Source organism: Natator depressus, chromosome 14 (genome assembly GCF_965152275.1).
Source record: "Natator depressus isolate rNatDep1 chromosome 14, rNatDep2.hap1, whole genome shotgun sequence".
In the NCBI taxonomy this organism is placed as follows: domain Eukaryota; kingdom Metazoa; phylum Chordata; order Testudines; family Cheloniidae; genus Natator; species Natator depressus.
The window spans coordinates 39,312,519-39,333,201 of record NC_134247.1 but is presented as its reverse complement, the minus strand read 5'-3'; the positions used below and the strand labels follow the sequence as shown (position 1 = coordinate 39,333,201).

General features: G+C 51.4%; 1 protein-coding gene across 1 annotated transcript; it reads right to left on the bottom strand.

The window, feature by feature from the left end:
* Positions 1-274: 274 nt before the first annotated feature.
* LOC141998539 (zinc finger protein RFP-like) lies at positions 275-8,997 on the bottom strand. The gene is made up of 7 exons (XM_074971402.1): positions 8,575-8,997; positions 5,992-6,087; positions 4,566-4,796; positions 4,232-4,254; positions 3,398-3,513; positions 1,706-1,765; positions 275-792 (listed from the first exon to the last, which is right to left on the bottom strand). The coding sequence occupies exons 1-7, from the start codon at positions 8,989-8,991 to the stop codon at positions 275-277; spliced, it is 1,461 nt and encodes a 486-aa protein (XP_074827503.1). The 5' UTR covers positions 8,992-8,997.
* Positions 8,998-20,683: the final 11,686 nt, after the last annotated feature.

The following is a 20,683-nucleotide window of genomic DNA, read 5'->3' as shown; positions in this document are numbered from 1 at the left end:
TAAATCACTGTTTACAAATGTAGAGCGTGCCTTCTAAAAATGAAATCTGCATCTACCTCTGAGTTGTGAAGAATATGTATTAAGGTTGTAACAACCAACAAGAATCTACTTTTATGTAGAAACCATGATTAAATTGAGTCTTCCTGAGTAGTGATTTAAATCAAATCCACCCTGCACGCTGTGCTCTTGCCCCTGGCCCCTTCATTCCCAAGGGGGCCCCACAAATAGGTTTGGCGCTGGCACAAAAAGTCAAGCCGGCCCTGCCCACCCCATCTCAGGAACACAGTCTGAGCCGGGTGTCTGGGTCCCAGACCTGTAGCCAGGGTCGGATTCTCTCCCTATTGAATGAGGCTGGGGGGAAAGTGAAGATTGGGGCCCCATCACCAGCATCAATAAATATCACCTGCCCTCGGTCACAGTCCAGACAAACCCGGATCCTGCTGGGGACCTGGCTCAGGGGCAGGGGGGTCACAGGGGAGGTGAGAGCCCGGAACTGACCCCACCACCGCCGCACAGCCCAGATCCCCTCCTCGGGGCTACAGCTGATCCCTCCCTTCCTCCTCACAGATTCTCTGGCCACCCCCACAGCCCAGAATCGCCCATCCCCCACTTCCACCTCCCAGCAATGTCTCCCTGAGGTGAATCCCTCACAGCCCAGCACACAGGGATCAGAGTCAAATCTTCCAGGGTTTTTGGGCAGATGCTGGCGTGTGTCTCCCCATCTCACACTTTTCCCATCCTTAGACAGGATGAGGATGGGATGAGCCGTGTCCAGATCCAGAGTCACCTTCACTGGGGAGAGAGAATCAGAGTGTTAGGGGCAGAGCTCAGCCCTGGGGGAGACTGGAGCCATTTCTCACACTCCCCAGCAGCCCCGTTCTGGTTGGGACAGGCCTGGATCCCAGGGAGCTGCCTCTGTCCTGGGCACCTGAGACTGAGCAGAGATGTCACTGCAGTTCTTCAGCCTGTTTAATAGGAGCCACTTTATTGGTTTCTCATTTCCTTGCAGGGGTCCCCTGCTGGGGCTGCTCCACTCCCAGCATCAGAGACACAGCAAGGAAGGTATCAAGAAGGTTTTAGCGAGAAAGGAGCAGAGGAGGCAGGCACCAGGCCAGCTATAAACCCCACAGCAGAGGGAAACTATAAACCCCTAATGCAGCCTCCACTCCCAGGCCAGGGAACAGAGAGGAAGGTGCAGCATTGGGGAAGAGCCGCTTAACACCAGTGAGTAGGAGGTGGTATTGGGTGGGGGAGCCCCATCCCCAGCCCAGAGAGAAGGGAGGAGCTGAGCCTCGGAGGGAGAGCGTCTCCCCAATCCAGGAAGCAGTGAGCAGCTCCAATGGGAGAGCCCTGCCCTACCCAGAGGAAAGGCAGGATGTTGGAGAAGAGTGATGGGGAGACCTCTTGCACCAGGGTAGAGCAGAGGGATGTGTCAGCCCTCAGGGCAAAGAGCTCTGTTCAGGTGCTGCTCCATGCCACTGTTTCTATTCATCTGTTTGGGCATGAACGGAGCATCAAAGTCAGTGTCACGAGTGTTTGTGTGACTTCAGCATGGGATTTCCTCCCTGTTTAATGTGTTTATTTATGGGGCTGAGTGTGTCGTGGGCGGTGTCGGTTTGATTGGTAACTTTAGCTACAATCCCATGAAGATGTTTTCACTGGAATTTTCTCATAATTTAAAGACAATCTCCACCTGCAAACTCACCCTGTCTGTGTGCTCCAAGGGGTTCCCCTCTTGATGTCTCCAGTGCAGACAGCAGAGTGTCTGGTGGTGGAAAGGAGAAAAGAGACGAGATTTCAGGCTTTCATATTTATAACAGCATCCCCACTCTGAACTCCTAGACAGTTTTCATCATGACAGAGAAACAGACAGAGAGGCCCAGAGACACACTCACATATTTAATATAAATTAATCTGAAACCTTCTCTTTCCTCTCTCATTCAGGTATCTCTCAGCAATGGAACCAACATCCTTGCAGCCTCACAACCATCCAAAGACACATAATCCATGAAACAGATTTACTTTCTCCTCATCAACCCCTCCCACCCTTCAGATTCCAGCTGGTTTGCTTGCTGCCTTTTGTCGTAACCTAGACCCAGATCATGCAAAGACTTTGGCATAAAAGTAACTTTATCCACTTTGGTCCCTTTGACACTAACAGGATGTTGAGAGTTTGAAAAATCCTGGTTCTAATTGTGAGCTGTTGGGTCTGTTTACTCAGCATTTATACTGACTGACTTGGCTTTGGCCTGATTAGCAGTTTGCTTGACATAAGGGAATCGTTGCCTTAAGTGATCCTCTTATCAAGTGATGTGTTCCTAAGTTACTATGTGGGACAAAGAGGAATTTGGACCACACAATATGCTTAAGGAGAACAGACACCCAAAATGTACTGCCTGGAGCGGTAAGCAAAGTCCAAAAATCCCTATGTGGAGGAAAGGGTCAAAGTGAGCTATGCATAATTAGCGGTAATAAACCAATGAGAAAAGAGAATAACATGAATATATCTTGGAGCACAAAGCCCTGCCAATAAAAAAGTTCATGGAGGTGAATTGTGTGAGTTATATAAGATATGAATATTAAATAACACTCAAAGGTGATTGGAAAAGAACTAATAAATATGTAATTTGGATGTGTAGAATATGTCAGACATTTTAAGGGATAGTCAGAGTTTCATAGGAGAAATCCCCTGTGACCCGCCTATGCCCCAGGAGAAGGGAACTGGACAGCACTTCTTTCTATATGCGATGGCAAGTAGCAAATATCCCAATGGCTGTTGATGGGGCAGTAGATGGGGAGGGCTCTGAGTTATAGAGAATTCTTTGCCGGGTGTGTCTGGCTGTTGGGTCTTACCAAAATGCTCAGTGTCCAACTGACCACCATATTTGGGGTCGGGAAGGAATTTTCCCTGATGTCAGATTGGCAGAGAGCCTGGGGGGTTTTCGCCTTCCTCTGCGGTGTGGGGCATGGATCATTAGCAGATATTAAACTAGAATAAATGGTGCATTCTCTGTATCTTGCAGTTGTTAGACCATGATTTGAGGACTTCAGTAACTCAGCCAAAGGTAAGGGGTCAAGTGTAGGAATGGGTGGGTGAAGTTCTAAGGCCTGCAATGAGCAGGAGGTCAGACTAGATGATCATGATGGTCCCTTCTGTCCTTAAAGTCTATGAGTAATTTCTTACTTTAACAGTAATTATCATTGCAAGGCAGGCTTTTGGTAGAAATAAAGGTTTGAATTAATCAACCTGAATGTCTTGCACCCAAAGTGTGTGGCATTCTCACCCAACAATTAAATAGATCCATCATATAATTATGAACCAATTGGCCAGAGCCATTCTCCTCCCCCAGTCTCAGAGGCTCATCCCAATTTCCCCTCCTAGATCCCTTCTCGGTACCTTTGAACTTCCTCAGAGTCTCCATTACAGCAATAGTTTTCTGGGAGAAACCACTGAGTCTCACTTCCAGTTCAGTAGAAATCTCCATTGCCTGCGGGAACTTCCCCTTCTCACATCTAGGCAGAAACAATGTCACATGGTTTTATTTCATGTAGTGACTCATAAGTTCTGACTATTGAGTCGCTGCTCTAATGGGTCTGGAGTTACAATTCATCTACATCTCCCAGCCTCGGAGCAGGTGCAACACAGCCCATGGCCATGAAACATTCCCACTTAAGGTCCCATTAATATTCTTCAGCTCTTGCCTGGAGAGACCAGCTCTGGAGATAAGAAGGGAATTGAGTCTCCATGCCAATTCACTCCTTGGCCTCCATGCTCTGAGGGACAGGAGGTTCCCATGCAAAGCGCTGTAGAAATCTGTCCACTAGGAACTACACTGAGACACCAACTCCCCCTTCCCCCCGCATCATTCCATACAGATATCAGGGGGGAAAGTCTTGTGACCACTGCTGCCCTGGGCTGAAAGGTGACCAGTGCCCCAGCAGTGACAGGCCCATATTCCATCCCCACAATCCTGAGGCAGCCAGTCCCCCAGGGATGTGACATCGCTAGGAAATACTTGAGGTCAGTCTTTCCCACTGAATGGAGAACTCCCGAGTCTTCTTTAAAAGGGTGAGAACCTGAGGATGAAGTTGATCAGAGAGATTTGTATTCAAAATATGAACTTTCCTCACACATTTGGCTGCAGAGCCCTGTGGAGATGTGGCTCAGAGCTTGGAGCTGGTTATTCTCAGCATTGTGAATTGTGAGGGGGAGTGAGGGAGAGCCACGTACCTGCTCAAGGTGGTTCTGACATCCTAGAGGAGAGAGAGAAAAGAATCTCAGTCCCATCTGACACACACAGGGGATCCTAGGGAAGGGATTTAGCAAGTACGAGGAAAAGAGCCCCTGCCCTGACCCAGAGCCATGAATTAGCTGAGCTAATCAGGCTTTTCCATCTCTAATATCTCTGTGTCTGTAACTCTGTAAAGAACAATAGTCCTTCACATGCCAGGAATGCACACGCCAAGTTACACCGAGATCTCTGACTGCTGGACCCCATCGCTTATGATTCAGGAGCCCTCCCTTCCCTGTGTGGGGATCTGGGATGTTTCTCACTCAGTCTCACCTGCAGGAATTCATTCGCTGGCTTCTGACCCTTCCCCTCCATCTCACTGATCAGATCACTGAGATGGGAAATCTGCTTGGAAAGCTTACTGACATTTTCATTCTGTATCTTCACAATCTCCTCATCCAGCTTGTCCAGCTGGGCCAGCAGGAGTCCCTCTTGTTCCTCCAGGAACCACCGCAGTTTCTGAAATTCAGACACAATCTTCTGCCTCTTTGTTTCTGTCTGTTTCTAGAATAAATAAGGAAAGGGCTGGTCAGGAACATGGATGAAGCCTGAGGGCCTTTCATACAGTCTTACAAGAGAGAGTTTCTTTACAATCACTAAGACATCGGCGTAGGGACCAGGACATGAGCCATCAGGCCTATTGCTCAGAGCTGCAGTTGGAAGTCAGGAACTACAGCCACAGTCAGACCTGAATCAAAGTCAGGATCTCACCAAGGGCTGAGGATGGAGTCAAGACCAGGAGTCATGCCAAAGCCTGAGCCAGAATCAGTGTCTGGAGTCACACGGGGGATCGGGACCGGAGTCGGAGTCAGGCACCCTCGCGAAGGGTCAAGCTGGAGTCAGATAGCAGTACTGCAGGTCAAACCTGAGTAAGGAACAATGCCAGGGCCAAGCCAGAGTCAGGGGCCAGTCCAGCAGCAGATCAGGAGTTCACTCAGTTGTTTGGACAACTTTCCATGACTCCTGCTGGCGTAATTCATGCATCCGAATGTCTGCTCCAATCAGGAGCTTCGTAGGCAGATCTTCTGGTGGGCCAGAGTTCCACTAGCCCCCCCCCCGCCCCCCGCTGGCTCTGGAGAGCGGTCGGGTTGTGGTGACCATCTGGGACCTGTGGACTCGGGTTCAAAATCGGGGGTTCAAAATCTTTCACATTGTGGCACTTGACTCTACGTTCTCATCACACGGGAGAGGATTTTCTTACAGCTTCCCATTTGGCCCCAATGTCTCTTAAAGGGATGTCTCCATATCTGATGTGGTTTGGACACTGTGTCCGATGGCTTCAGAGGGTACATCTACACAGCAGCCGGCCTCCAAGCCCAGGGCAACACTCAGGCTCTTGCAGCTCACGCTGCTGCACCCACAACAGCTGTTTAGACATTGGGCCTCCGGCTGGAGCTACTGGGATATAATCAGTGCAGTGTGGGAGAAGTTTTGTAAACGTCACAAGGAACAGTAATTACCTCATTAATTAAAACACATCTTAGATGCTGCAGAAGATGCTACTGTCTTTCTCTGGGGAGAGAACGTTTGTGATACACACACTTGTGTACACACACACACACACACACACACACAGAGTATCCCATGATCATGGAGAAACACATACACAAACCACATTCACCAAGGCCACAGAGAAATCAACCAAGAAACAACCCTCCCAGCTCCATGTCCCGGCAGGTGAAGAATAACAGGCACCTACCAGATACTCCTGGCCTCTCTTCTCTCCAGCCTCTTTCAATCCCAGCAGCTTTTCTCTCTCTTCCCTCAGAGTCTGCAAATGGGCCTGGATTTTGTCCTGACAAACAGAAATGATTTGGTGGGTTCATTTTGAGGCTGGCTGACTATTTGTAGGGGGCGTTTTTCCACCTAAAACGCAAGATATGTCAGTCTTCCTAGCTAGACTAGGTGGGGGAGGTAACATCTTCTATTGGCCCCACTCCTGTTGGTGAGGGAGGCAAGCCTGCGAGCTTACACAGAGCTCAGCTCTGGGGAACGTACTCTTTCCTAGACCTGAGCTCTGCCAAGCTCGAAGGCTTGTCATTCGCCCACAGAAGCTGGCCATGAGCGGATATTACTTCACCTACCTTGTCTTTCTAATATCCCGGGACCAACATGGTTACAACAACACTGTGTACAACAGTGGGCTCTTCTAGATGTAGAACATCAGCGACACCAAGGAAATGAAACTTTATTTGTGGAAACTGGGAGTGTTTTATATTCAGAGTTGAGTTATTACATCCACTTTTGCCATCGATTTAAACTGGCAGGAAACTGGTGTCACATGGTGGTAAATCTATAAAGCTGTTTTTGAGCAGATTTAAGAAACAGTGATATCAATCCCAGAAGCCTCCGGGGCAGCCATATAAGCTGGGATGCTCAAAGGAACCTGTTGGGGACACTGGGGCATGGCCACTAGGTAACTCGAGGGGATGGAAGACCACGAGTGTCGATGAAGCCCCCTCCCACTAGGCCCAGGTGTCCTTGGCCCCCCTCCCACCTGGAGGCACTCGCAACAGCTCTGCGTACTAGGCCCAAGTGTCCTTGGCCCCCCCGCCTGGAGGCACACACAGCAGTTATGCTGAGAATCTGCAACAATATGCTGCAGAGTCAGACTGCCTGAAACTAAGCAAGGCCACACATGGGAGATATGGAAGAACAATGCTGAATAAAGCAGCTTTATGTATGGTTTAACAGATGGTACAGAGAACCAGGGAACTAGCTGGGAACTGATTGGCTGGCTATATGGATACTTAGGGCAGCTTGCTATTGGATAAGTATGCTGGGAAAAAGGATGTATAAAAGCCTGTGTAACTTCCTGCTCTGTGTGCAGGATTTGAGATTCAAATCTCCCTGGACCTTTTTGAAGCTTCAAATAAACTTTTCTGCTTCTCCACCCCGTTGTGATTATTGGGTGTAGCACACCGGGTAACGAACCAACTCAAGCTGTTGTTCAGCCTCTCGGCACTGGGTGCCGGCAACAAACCCAACTCCATTGGCTTTCAGCCCTGAAGCCTGGGGATTGGACTGGTTGGACAGCACTGATCTAAGGCCTAGGGCAAACCCCATTAGATGTGTTGATTTGTGTTAGGAACAGCTGGGGTTTGCTCTAGTGCTGTCCTAGCCCCTTTCCCTGGCAATGGCCTCTGGGTAGCGACCCCACCGTCCCCAGCAAAGGTCCCGGAAGCGGTGGATTCTGAGAGATTTGCATAAGCTGCAGCATGGGACTAACAGAACCACTCTGGCTAGTCCTTGCCCACATACTCAACAGAACAGGTCAGACTGACACCGGTCAGCTCCAGCCTGGGGTTAGTTTTGCTGCAACCCAGTGTAATCCCAGTGGTACTTGGCATGGACCTGAGCTGTCTGGAACCCTTTCGTGTGTGGACTGAAGGTGCTCGGGGTCCACACGGTGTTTAGCCCAGTGATCTGCTTTAGTGCAGGCTGGCAGCATCTGAGTTTAACCCCTCATGGAGCAACACGGGAGTTCAGAATCCCAGTGGGAAATCTCCTCTCCCTGCTGGGCCTGGGGCCTTTCTCAAGGAGTCTTTCCCTGCTAATGGCCGCACTTCATCACTGCTCAGTGCTGCTGGGGGGGCACTGTAGCCCAGTGGTTAGGATGCTGGACTGGGCCTTGGAAAAGCGGGATTTATACCCAGCTCTGCCACTGACCTACTGAGTGATCTTGGACAAGGCACTTCCCCTCACTCTGCCTCGGTTTCCCCTCCCACCCTTTGTCTCTCTTGTCCAGTTAGACTGTAAATGGCTCAGGGCAGGGATTGTCCCGCACTGGGGTTTGTGCAGGGACTCCCACAATCGAGGTCAGCACTCATCTGGGGTCTGTAGGGGCTGATGGGATGCAAATAACAATAATAAACTCTGTGATAAATCAGTAATAACAGCCATAGCTTGTAACTCCCGCTTCTCCAGCCTGAATGCAGCACTGTCACATAGACCGACCGGCAGCTCTTGTGAGTCAAACCTCACTGATCATTTAACAGCTTCCAGGCTACAGAAAGTTCCCTTAGTTCACTGGTGGGAGCTGGGTTTGAAAAGATTCAGCTGCTTAAAGAAAACTTTCCCACATCAGACAAATTTAAAATCCTCCTCTGTTCCCTTTCTCGTCAGGCTGGAGTCTCATTAATTTGTACAGCCTCTTTCATGCAGTGAAGGCTACACACAGCTGAATAACACAATTACACCTGTCTCAGGCAACTTGTGATGCCAGTAACCTGTAATTAAAAGCCTAAGTTATTACCCATTAGACTGGACAGCAACTCGGTACCTTGTACTCCTGGGCAGCTTCCTGTATGGGGACCGCCATGTGAGCGCGGTGAGCCCGGGACTCTCTGCAGATCACACAGATGGGGGTTTGATCCTCTTCACAGAACAGTTTCAGAGCCTCCTGGTGTTCCCCACACACCCCGTCCCCTCTTGCTCCTTTCGCTGCCTGTAAACTCAGCCGTTTGGCGATTTCTACGACATTTGCCAGCTGCCTGTTGGGCCTGAGGTTTCTCTGTTGCACAGTTTCTCTGCACTGAGGGCAGGAGGCGGCTGTATCGGATCCCACCCAGCACTGGGCGATGCAGGCTCGGCAGAAATTGTGCCCACACTCCAGAGTGACAGGTTCTCTGAAATACTCTAGACAGACGGGACATGTCGCTTCCTCCTGGAGACTTTCCACAGGGTTCTCTGCAGCCATGGCTCCCTCTGGGCAGTGTAACAGGGTAACTTATGTTTCAATTTCCTGAGTTCACACTATGCCTCACCTGCAGCAACAACTGGGTGTTTCCCTTCCTGGAACTGACTCGTGCTGTTGGCTAAGCAGGAATGAGCCCATTGTGAATTTCAGCCCTGGAGGCTTCAGTGAAAAATGTGCCACTAGGGCTTTGGTCCTGCAATCAGTCCTTTAGCTTGTGTGGGACTTGACAGGGGCATCCGTGGTGCTGAGCCTGCAGAAGCAGGGGAAAAGATCTTACTCTTTATCAGAAAAGATAAAGGAGAATGTTTGTTTTTATATTTAGGTTCTTAGACCTTAGCTGGAGAACTCAGGCCAGAAAACATAAACTGTTCCTTTTGTTTCTGAGTGATGAGGTTTCACTCTGGTCACGTTCTCGACCTTTTCTACTCTGCCATGTGACCAAGAAGCTTCCCATTTTATTCAAACGGGAGCTGAGATTCTCATGGTATCACAGGATTCTAGGAGCTGGGGATTTTTAGGAAACACACCGCGTACTGAAAGACTCGAGATGAAATCATGAGAATTTGTGGCAACCCCAGAATGATTTGATGTGGAAAAGAAATGGCTCTATTTCTGACTATTGAAGGTCCTTCTCTGCCTCCCATCCCTGTACCATATGTTTAGCCTCACAAGACTGCTGTGAGGTGGGGAAGTGCTGTGACCCCATTTCAAAGAGAGGAACACCCGGCGCAGAGCAGAGAAGTGACTGCCTGGAGCCGCGCAGGAAGACTGTTACAGAGCAGGGAATTGAACCTGGGTCTTCCAAGTGAAGAGTTAAACCACCGGACCAGACTTTCTGTCTGCATTAGGAGCCTGGGAAAGGAGGTGTCATGGTGTATGGAAACCTCCTTTTGGGGCAGGGTGTGGTTGTGATGCTACCACTGTTACAATCTACCCAACTATCCCTAGGCTGAGAGCTGCATGACCAGTGGCCGGGGGAGGTGACTGCCGGGATTGGGGGCCCTGAGCCCTCCCTGCTCCCCCGGGTCCTGGCCCAGGGCCCAGTCAGGGGTGAGTGCGGTCACCCCCCAGTCAGCAGGGGTCCCACCGCAACATGCTGATCTTCCTCGGGTGGGAGATACCACTCGCACCACCTCCCTGGGCCACTTCCTCCCGTGTCCCCTGAAGCCGGCGTCCGTATGTCATCGGGGTCTCTGAGCTCTTCAGTGAGGATAGCTCCCTAGGCTTCCGAGTCCACTCCTGGGCAGGATCCTCAGCCACATGTCCTCCCTCCTCGGTGGTCAGCCTTGGATGAGCTGGGCTGCTCCCTTTTATACTGAGGCAGCACTTGGCACATGCCCAGCATGGTCTGAGGGGTGAGACTTCCACCATCCATAGTGCTGGGTTAACTCTTTCTTGCCTAGTGGGGGGTATGCCCGCCCCATCACAGGAGGATAAAGACAAAGATACATGCAGGGAAAATCAACAAAGTTTGTCTAATAAACCTCTCACTGACCCTCCCACAATCACTGGGCCAGCCCTGTGCAGAGTCAGGGGATCACAGTGGACAGGAATCGAGTACATGGTGAGATTGAAAATAGATGATTTTCTCAGGCCTGTTCTACAATGCTCAGGCTGCCTCTGAATGCAGTCACAGTCTGTGTTCAGGGCCCAGCTGACCACAGCCCTTCCCCTCTCCTGGTCTGTTTGTGTTCCCAAGAGAAACTTCTCCACCTGTGACCGCTGCTTCTAATCAGATCCCTTGGGAGGACGAGATGAGAAACAGAGAAACAAACATCTCTCCCTCGCCCACAATCTCTGCCAGTCCCTGCTCCTCATCTGGTGGGGAAATAGAGTAAAAAAGAGTCTGTTTGGATTCTAAGCTGGTGACATTGCTTCCTCCCCAGCAGCTCCCACAGCTGGTTGGCTCAAGTTTAATAACCGAAACCCCACCTATGTGGGCAGTGGCTGAAAGTCCCCGTGTGGCTGTTCAGGGCCCTGTGGGGAATGTGCCGGGATCTTGGCCTGGTCCCTAGCAGGGCAGGTCTCCCTGTCACACATAAACGTAACCAGCAACTTCTGTGCTGATTGGCCCCTTTGTCAGCAGTGTCGGGGGGAAGCCAAGGGCTCAGTGGAGTGAGGAGCTCCTCTTGCCCCCAGGCAGGGGTGGCAGGGTTGTATAATTTTTGGTGAGGCCCAGAATGGGTCCAGTTTCCTTCCCCGCCCCCACCCACCTAAGGCTCTGGGAGGGAGTTTGGGTACTCGGTGTGGGCACGGGGCTGGGACAAAGAGTTGGGGTGTGGGAGGGGGCGTGGGGCTGGGCCATGGATGAGGAGTTTGGGGTGCAGCAGGCAGGCTGTCCCGGGGCTGGGGGCCAGAGAGGACTCCCCACAGCCCTCTTCCCACCAGCAGCAGCGAGCTCTGGGAAGCGGTCCCCCTCCTCTCCCATCCTGGCACGACACTCACCCAAGGCCCCAGACTGCTGCTCAGGAGGTCCAGCCAGGATAAGACCCCCACCCAGAGTCAACTTGGAATCACCTGCCGGGCGGGTGGAGCTGCCATGCGCCTTCTCCCTCTGCAGGTGTAGCAGCCACCTCAGCCTGGCCCTGGCGCTGCTCCCCTGTAGCCAACAGCAGCAGTGGCCGGCCAGGGAGCGCAGCCTGGAGGTGCAGGGGGCAAGCACCCACTGCCCGGGGCAGGCAGTGACACTCGGGGGAAGTGCGCAGGGATGGCAGGCAGGGCCGGTGGAGAGACCTGGCCCCGAATGAGGGTGAAGCCGCCCTGCCCCGGCCCTGAGTTTGCTGGAGCCCGGGCACCACAGGCCCCAATAACTCAGCACCCCTGCCCCCCAGGCCAGGCTGGGGCCTTTTGCCTGAGGGCAGCATATGTGAGGGCAGCTGGCATTGGGTCTCCTGCGTTGCCCAGGTAAACAGAGAACTGCAGACCCCAAGGGGCTCAGGCAGCGGCTGCAGGGGAGGGCGAGGTGCGTCTGGGAGCCTGGAAGAAGCCACCTGAGAAGAGGAAATTCAAGTGTGGTGGAGAAGCCGTGATAGCTAGTGAAGCTTCTGGGGATGTAGCCAGTTCCCTGGAAACGATGTGGCAGGAACTGAACAACGTGGCTCACGGAGATCGTGTAGCAACTGAGGTGAGTAAAGCAGAGCCACACCTGTGACTACCCCAGCCCAGCTGTTCTCTGGCTGCTGTTGGCTGAAGGATTTTCTTTAAGGGGAAGGAAATCGCTGCTGCTCTGTTGCTGCTGAATGTATTTCTTCAGCGGTGTAGTGAGCCATCAAACACGTTCATCCTGCTGCTGAGTCAGGTACCTGGATCTTTCTCTCGTATTTCAAAGCAGAGCAGTTATAATAGTAATAAAAAAAATCACAAATAGCAGGATACAATATATAACTCCTCTGACTGTAGGATGCAGAGTGCCCAGCTGGTTAGAGAAGTGCCACAGCAGCGTGGTGTAATTTTGTAAATTTGTAGCGTAGAGCTGCCCTGAGATAGGCAGTTGGGGATGGCCCCTTTGCACCTTTCTGAGTAAATGGTGGCTCTGTTGATGGCTGTCAGATCTTATGTCACTCCACAAATGTAGGCTAAAGATTAATACAAAGTCTAGGTGAAATGTTACTCTTTATTTAGCTTCTTTAATCAGGTGGATTTTTACACGTCCACAAAACTGGAGCCCAGCTGTGGGACTTGTCACTAAAATTTCACCACAACATTAATCAATATATTGAAATAGCTACATAGAACCACAACTCTGCATGGAGCTTTTCAGAATTGATGCTGCAGTGATCGATCCACCGGGGGACCCACCAAATCAACCCCTGGTCACTCTACCAGAATGAGATGAGTCAGGGGACTCAACCGGAGAGTTTCTCCTGTCGACCCAGTGCGGTGTGGACCCCACGGTAAGTAGATCGAAGCTCCTTTAACTTAACAACTTGCGTAGCTTAGATCGACTTTTCCTTGTAATGTAAACCTGCCCTCAGAGACAAGATCTTGTCTCCATCCCCCGTTGATACACAGATTGCTGGATTCTGCTGCTCGCCCACAACGCGTGGGCATTCTGACACCTCCTTCAGATCCTTGCTTGAAACACTCCTCTGCCAGGATGCCTACAAAAAACCTTTGCAGTGGTGAGGCAGCTGGTGTGCTGAGAGCACGGCTGATCATGCTGCCCAGGGCTGTCTCATTGTGTTCCTTGGTTCCCGCCATGTCTGTGTGATGGGCTGTACCTCTGTGTTCTCCGCTTTTGCAGGATTATGATAAAGGTTGTACAAAGTCTGCCTTGTGAGATATCATTTGAAATGAAGGTCTGGTCTACACCACAGAGTTAGGTCAACACAAGGCAGCTTACAGTGCTGTGTTGACACAACCAATTTGGGGCGGGATGTGGGGGGGGGGGGGAAAATCCCATGTCTGCCCTCAAAAGTCACAGGTGGGAAATTAAAGGGATATAGACAAGAAGCATGTTTTATATGTTTCATTGACCTTAAGTAAATGCAGGCTTACAAGGAGCAGAGAGGGAACTTTCATAACCAGACCACACGGCAAAAACATCCACAAATTTGAAGTGTTGTTCTGAAACGGACTAAAGTGGAGACACTGTCCATGAATTAAGGGGTGGAATTGCAGTCTCACTTTCAGAAACATTTTATACATCTCTATCTCCTTCTCCCTCTCACGTTCCCTTTCCTGTTCACTTTTCTTTCATTTCATCCAGTTTTCCACAGCGTTTTCTCTAGCACTCGTTCTCCATCAGTTTAGTTCTCTGAGGGTATGTCTACACTACCCGCTGGATCGGTGGGCAGCGATCGATCCAGCAAGGGTCGATTTATTGCATTTAGTGTAGACGCGATAAATCGACCCCCAGTGCTCTCCTGTCGACTCCTATACTCCAATCCCGCGAGAGTCACAGGCGGAGTCGACGGGGGAGCGGCAGCAATCGACTCACCACCGTGAAGATGCCGCAGTAAGTGGATCTAAGTACGTCGACTTCAGCTACATTATTCTCGTAGCTGAAGTTGTGTATCTTAGATCAATCCCCCCTCAAGTGTAGACCAGGCCTGAGTCTCCCTAACTCTTGTCTAATCCGTGTCACAGATCATTCCAACGCAGGTGCCCAGTTCTCTCTGCTGAATGTATCCCCTCCCCTCTCGGTGCCTCATGAGATTTTCCCTTCTCAGGATTTTTTCGCCTTCACTTTTCTCATTTCAGACTCCCCACTCTTTCCCCGGGCTTCTCTCCTTACTCCCATTTTACTTTATCTTCACCTTTTCCCACTTCATTTCTTCTCTCCCTTCTGGTGAAACCTGCCCTGTACCTGACTCTCCCCTCTCCACAGCCACCTCTTCTTCATCCAGCTGACATCTCCCCACCCCCAACTCCCCAGTCCCTGGGTCTCCGTCCCCCAGGCTCCCTGCTGGTGCAGAGCCTCCAGCTTCTCCCCAAACACTAATTAATTAATTAATTCTGTGTCCCTGCCACCCCACATCTGCCTGTCCCCAGCCCAGCTGTTAATTCTGCCCCCCAACCCCCATAGCACTTCTGTCCCCAGCTCAATGCTCCTATTTTGCTCTGTTTAGGTATTTGGATGCTGTAGATTCAGATGAGTAAATTCACAGAATAAAGTTTATTTCCATCTTCTGGTCTTGGACTTTGTCACAAGGGTACTAGATCTGTACGGCTCTGCCCTGAAAGGCTAGACAGACCCACCAGCAAATGCCTTGAGGGGGCTTGAAGAAAAGCAGCTGGGTAACTCTAAGCAAAAGCTCTAAAGGCAAAGTTTGAGGAATGAGTAAATAAAATCAAAGCATCAAGCGACGCTTTCCCCTGGCCACACTATTCTCCTTCCGAAAGAAATCTGTTAGCAACCTCCAGCTGCCAGGGAAGAGAGAGAAATGTGCCTGAAGGTAGCCAGCTCACATCATCAACTGCAGTAATATTATGGGCTGGCACCTGGCCGCACCATGGTGCTGCAGCAGCGTTTCTTTCCCAAACCAAATTATCCCTTTTTCTTTAAGTTCACATTCACAGTCTGAGTGGCTAGAAACCTGATCCACCACCTGAGGGCAGAGGGAAGGGTCAGGGGTACAAATCTGGAGTCATTTGGTCAAGGGGTGTGTGACATACAGCCCCTCTCAACACGAGCTGTTTCTAAAACGCTGTGAACTAGGTGTGGAATACCAGCAAAATCCTGTCCATGGCCGGTTGAGGGTTTGAGGACTTCGATAGCTCAGTCACAGGTGAGAGGTTTATCGCAGGAGTGGGTGGGTGAGATTCTGTGGCCTGCGTTGTGCAGGAGGTCAGACTAGATGATCATAATGGTCCCTTCTGACCCTAAAGTCTAAGAGTCTATGAGACTCGCCCAACACACCCCGGAGACTGCCCTGGGCTGGGAGGCAGAAAAACACAAATTAATCTAACAGATTTATTTGAGCGTAAGTTTTCGTGAGCTACAGCTCACTACTGTAGCTCACGAAAGCTTATGCGCAAAGTAAATTTATTAGTCTCTAAGGTGCCACAAGTACTCCTTTTCTTTTTGCGAATACAGACTAACACGGCTGCTACTCTGAAACCACAAATTAATCTGTTCTGTTGCGGCTGACCCCTGTTAATATGTCTGTGTATTTCTCAATCACTGAACCACAAGGCCTTTTGAAACGAACCTACCCGATCAGTTAGCTACACCTGCTAGAATTTTAGGCTTGGTGCATGGCCAAGCCGCACAACACTGATATAAGGGTGAGTTGTTTCAAGCTTGGAGCATGGCATAGACACCCAGCCCTGAGACTGGCTTGACCGCTGAGAGCAGGTGAGTTCAGTGCATGGAAAAAGCACAGCCCTGAGACTGGGGGCAGGGGAGGTAGCTGAGAATAGGTCGGCTCCGTGTGTGTCACAGGCACACAGCACTGCGAGCAGGCAGGGAAAGCTGACAGCAGGCCAGCTGAGCATGCACACAGCTGGGGCATGAGGTAGCACTGACTGGGACTGAGGAGATGCAAACATGTCTAGTATACAGCAGTGTGGGGACTGGGGTGGGAGCTGGCACACTGCGCATGGCACAGACACACAGCGCTGACAAAAGGAGAATCAGGTGAGATTGGGGCGTCTGATGAGAATGGGAAAGCTCAGTGCATGACACAGATTGTGCCTTGGTTTCCCCATCTAAACTATGTGGGCTCTTCTAGGGTAGAGCCAACCTACCTTTGGCTTGCTTGGAGGTCAATAAATAAGTTTATCCTATACAGGGCTCTGGCAGGGGTTCCACAATTGCCCCCCGTGAGGGGCGGACGCTGTGAGGTGCATCAGAAAGGAGGACACTGCAGGGTTGTGCTTGGCGAGATGAATTTTGGCTGATCTTCATGGGGCCTTGATTCCCGGTGGCGAGGAAGGGAAATGAAGTCGTGTTGGAACATTGTATCCTGCTGCAAAGCCGGCCTCGTAACCAGCCACATCCCCAGCAGAGTTCCAGTCTCTGTGCTTTTCCCACCACGGTTAAGTTCCCAGGTTCTGGTCCCAGGTGGCCGCTTCTCCCTCAGTCTGTGCTCAGATCACCCTCCTGCAGCCAGGAGAGACAAGCGCCTTGGAGACTCTGTGTAACCCTTTACTAGGGTGAACAGATGTCCTGATTTTATAAGGACAGTCCCGATATTTGGGGCTTTTTCTTATATAGGCACCTATTACCCTCCACCCCCTGTCCTGATTTTTCACTTGCTATCTGGTCACCCTACCCTTTACCCTGAACAGGACAGGGGACCCCAGTGCCAGCTCCCCTCACACGCTGTCCTGGGCCACTGGCCCTCTGCCCTGACCTGGGATGAATCTCTCTAAAGGGGAGAGAGAAGCTCCATCTGCACGCTCCATTGAACTCCTGGCCTCTCTGCTGAGCCTCACGTGGAGGGGGACGACCAGTGCAGACTTTGCTGGTTACCTCGGTGTGTGATGGAGATGCCTATGCCCCAGGAACCAGGGTGAGATCCCAGCACATTCCATGCAGGCCCCAGAGCAGCCGCCCAATGGAACTTCGGCCACTGGCCCCATGGACAGGATGTGGGTTATTAAACTGAAACAGACCAGCCGGAGAGAAGCATCTTTACTTGACCCCCAACCCCCAGGGCTTTGATGCTCACTTTGTTCGCGAATACCCCGGAGCTGCAACAGGCGTACCAGGAGGCCAGGGAGGCAAGCAGTCGCTCTGACGCTGTGCCACGGACGTGCCGCTTTTACGAGGAGCTGCACGCTATCCTCTGCAGCGCACCTCCCCCCCACCCCATGGAGACATCAGGGGAGTCTGAGTCATGGGCCGAGGAAGAGGCAGATGAGAATGGGAGACAGGCGAGCGGGGATCCATTGTTGGATTCAGGGTTTAAATTCAGTTGGAGCTGTCTGGAGCGGAGCTCTAGTCAAAATTTTCAACCGCCCTGGAGGTTTTATAGCATGTTGGAGGGGGCCATGGGAGGCTCCAGGAAATAATCGACAGGAATTTAAACCCTGATCAGATTAAACTCTGTGGCCTAATCTACAATGGAACGAAACGAAGAAAGAAATAATGCTGCCTTCCTTCTGGGGTTTACATACCCTACCCCTGAGGTTTAAAGACGCTTTCCCCGATCACAAAGGTACGTTCTTTATTTGTGTCCAAATTTAAAAGAGAAATGTTACACTCCTAGCAAATGGCGACAGGAATGCCTCCGTCTGTCATAATGCGCTGCCCCTGGACCAGAGCATGAGGAAAGGTAGAGAGGTAGGACAACAACTGGGCTAGGTGAACCCGTCATCACAATTTGCTACTCCTGGGCCAGGAGATGGGGAAAGGTGGAGGATGGGGAAAAGGGGACAGGTAGCACATTGTACAAGCAGCAGTTTGTAATGTTACATTGGCCAGGAGTGGGGCAGCAGGCAGCCCTCATGACAAGGGGGATGGTGGATATGAGGGGGAGTTGCCTAGGTGGGTTAATTCAGCCCTACACATAACCAGAGGAACCTAGGACTACCCAGGAAGTGTGCGGCAGATCCAGGTCTCCTGGGCTAGCACGCTACCCCCTGGACCCACCCTTTCACTCTACAGGGATACTTGGGACAAGTAGCTATACACAGGGATTCAAAGATATAACAGATTTAAATCCCCTAGCATCAGGGCACGAGCCAGTGACTAACTGAGGGGGTCGGAGGTGTGAGGAGTACAGATGTATTAAGGGGGGTCTAGTCGGCTTTGGCTTGACCACCCCAGGCCCGCCAACGCTGATGGAAATAAATGATCAACGCATAGGTCATCTTTCCCTCAAAAGCCAGCAGGTTCCAGGTCTGGTGCCCGTCCCTGGAGGACTCTGGGGCAGTTCTAGAGACCAGCCTTCGGTGAGGCTTGGAGTCTCCTCCAGCCCCCTGACGTCTGGGGGAACAAACAGCCGAACTGCCCACAGTACATATTTAACCAGCTCAATAACCAAAACACGGAAAAATGAAAGAACGTTAATAACCTGGCTGAGTACAGTAACTGGTGATTTAAACCACCCCAAATACATTAACAGCACCTTCTAAGTGCTACATAACACTCCAGGAAGGTGGCAGAACTGTGTAGCCAGCAATACCGCCGTAATAGGGCATCCTTAACCTTAAATACTAAGTGATGTGTTTTGGTTCCAGCCCAAGAGCTGATAGAGGGAGGGTCAGATCGCACCCTGATTGAAGTGAATATCGCCATTAGAGCCGTCGGTTCCATGAAGGCAGCCTGCCCAAATGATGGCTGATTAGGTAATCTCCCACGTCACACAGTAAGTTCCAAAAAGGCTGGTTGTCGTATGACTGTTCAGTGCAAACATAGGTGAAAACAACAGGATTTCTCAAGGTTCAATGTACAGACCCTAACCTCTGAAATCCCGGCACGCGTGATAGCGAGGTTGTTTGACATAGGAACTTGAGCAACGACTTGATAGGCGCTACGCTCGTGAGCTCTCATGCACAGGCGCCAACGCTGTCATTTCCAGCAGGGGGCTCACCCTTGCCCCATGCTGCATCCTCCCCTGAGCACTCGCCACCCTCGCTCTGCCCTCTCCCTCCCTGCGTACTGTGGAACAGCTGATCGTGGCAGGCGCTGGGAGGGAGGGGGAGGAGCTGATCCAGCCCCAGAGGAAGCACCCACAGAGTTAGCACCTAACTCACATGTAGAGCAGTGGTTATCAAACCGTGGGTCACGACCCAGAACTGAGTCACGGAATGGAAAGGACTGGGTCACGGTGGCTCTGGTCAGCACCGCCAACCGGGCTGTTAAAAGTCCCGTCGGCAGTGCTGCCCGGCTAAGGCAGGCTCGTCCCTCCCTGTTCCGAGACCGCCCTGCGCCCTGGAAGCGACCAGCAGCAGGTCCGGCTCCTCCGTTGGGGAGGGGGTGCCAGGGGGCTCCATGCACCGCCCTGCCCCGAGCACCGGCTCCGCACTCCCATTGGCTGGTTCCCGGCCAATGGGAGCTGGGGAGGGCGATGCCTGCGGGCAAGAACCGCACGAAGCCGCTTGCGTACCTCCGCCTTGGAGCTGAACCTGCTGCAGGCCACTTCTGGGGCGCAGCGCGGTCCGAGGTGCCAGGACAGGCGGGAAGCCTGCCTCCCCACTCCGGCTGTGCCGCTGACCGGGAGCCGCCGGAGGTAAGCCTGAGGCACGCCCCAGCCCCGTGCCCCAATCCTCTGCCCCAGCCCTAAGCCCCCCCAAATCCGGAGCCCCCTCCTGCACCCCAAACCCTTCATCCCTGGCCCCATCCCAGAGCCTGAACCCCCAGCCCAGAGCCCTGACCCCCCCCCGCACCCCAACCCGCTGCCCCAGCCCAGAGCCCCCTCCCACATCCTGAACCCCGCATTCCCAGCCCCAGCCCATAGCCCTCACCCCCGCACCTCAACCCTCCCCCAGCCCTGAGCCCCTCCTACATCCCAAACCGCTCATCCCCAGCTCCGTTGGGTCGTGGGCATCAACAATTTTCTTCAACTGGGTCGCCAGAAAAAGAATTTGAAAACCACCGACCTAGAGTAGCATGTGCAGTCCTGGTCACACCATTTGAAAAAGGCTATTGCAATATTAGAGAGGGTTCAGAGAAGGGCAATGAGAATGATGAAGGGCCTGGAAAGACTCTTTTGGTAAGAAAGATTCAAAAGAATGGGACTGTTTACCTTAGAAAGGAGATGAATAAGAGGGGATAGGATAAAAGGGTATAAAATAATGAATGGGACAGAGAAGACTGGAAACGTCTTTTCTGCCTGTCTCATAACACAAGAACAAGAGGACAGTCAATGAAATGGAAAGGGATCAAATTCAAAACCCATAAGAAATACTTTTACACAAAACATGTAATTAAACTGTGGAACTCATTGCCACATGGAGTTTTTGTGGCCACTAACTTAGCAAGATTCAAAAAAGGGATGGGATATTGATGATATGAATAACTAGAAACCCCAGAGTTATAATAGTTAAGTTAATGCAAATAAACATTTTTTGGAAGGAATAAATTGGTCAAGGCTTAAAATGATCTCTAACTATTAGGGATTAGTAACACTCTTATATAGTGTTTTCCCTCAAAGCGCTTTACAAAGGAGGTACAGGAAGGGTCTTGACCTTAAACCTGAATCTGAGCCTGGGTTTATTCTGTGGTGTAGAAAGAAAGCTGCCAAACCCGCTCCCAGCAAGCCTCTATTGGCTTCTTTGTGTATGTAATTGCCTATTCATT

What these genes read in the sequence shown, in the direction of transcription:
- LOC141998539 (XM_074971402.1), bottom strand. Translation starts at nt 8,991, where the DNA reads ATGGCTGCAGAGAACCCTGTGGAAAGTCTCCAGGAGGAAGCGACATGT. An exon ending in GTCAGAACCACCTTGAGCAG is followed by an intron (nt 3,514 to 4,231) that starts GTACGTGGCTCT and finishes GTTTCTGCCTAG; the next exon opens with ATGTGAGAAGGGGAAGTTCC. An exon ending in CCTTGGAGCACACAGACAGG is followed by an intron (nt 793 to 1,705) that starts GTGAGTTTGCAG and finishes CTCTCTCCCCAG; the next exon opens with TGAAGGTGACTCTGGATCTG.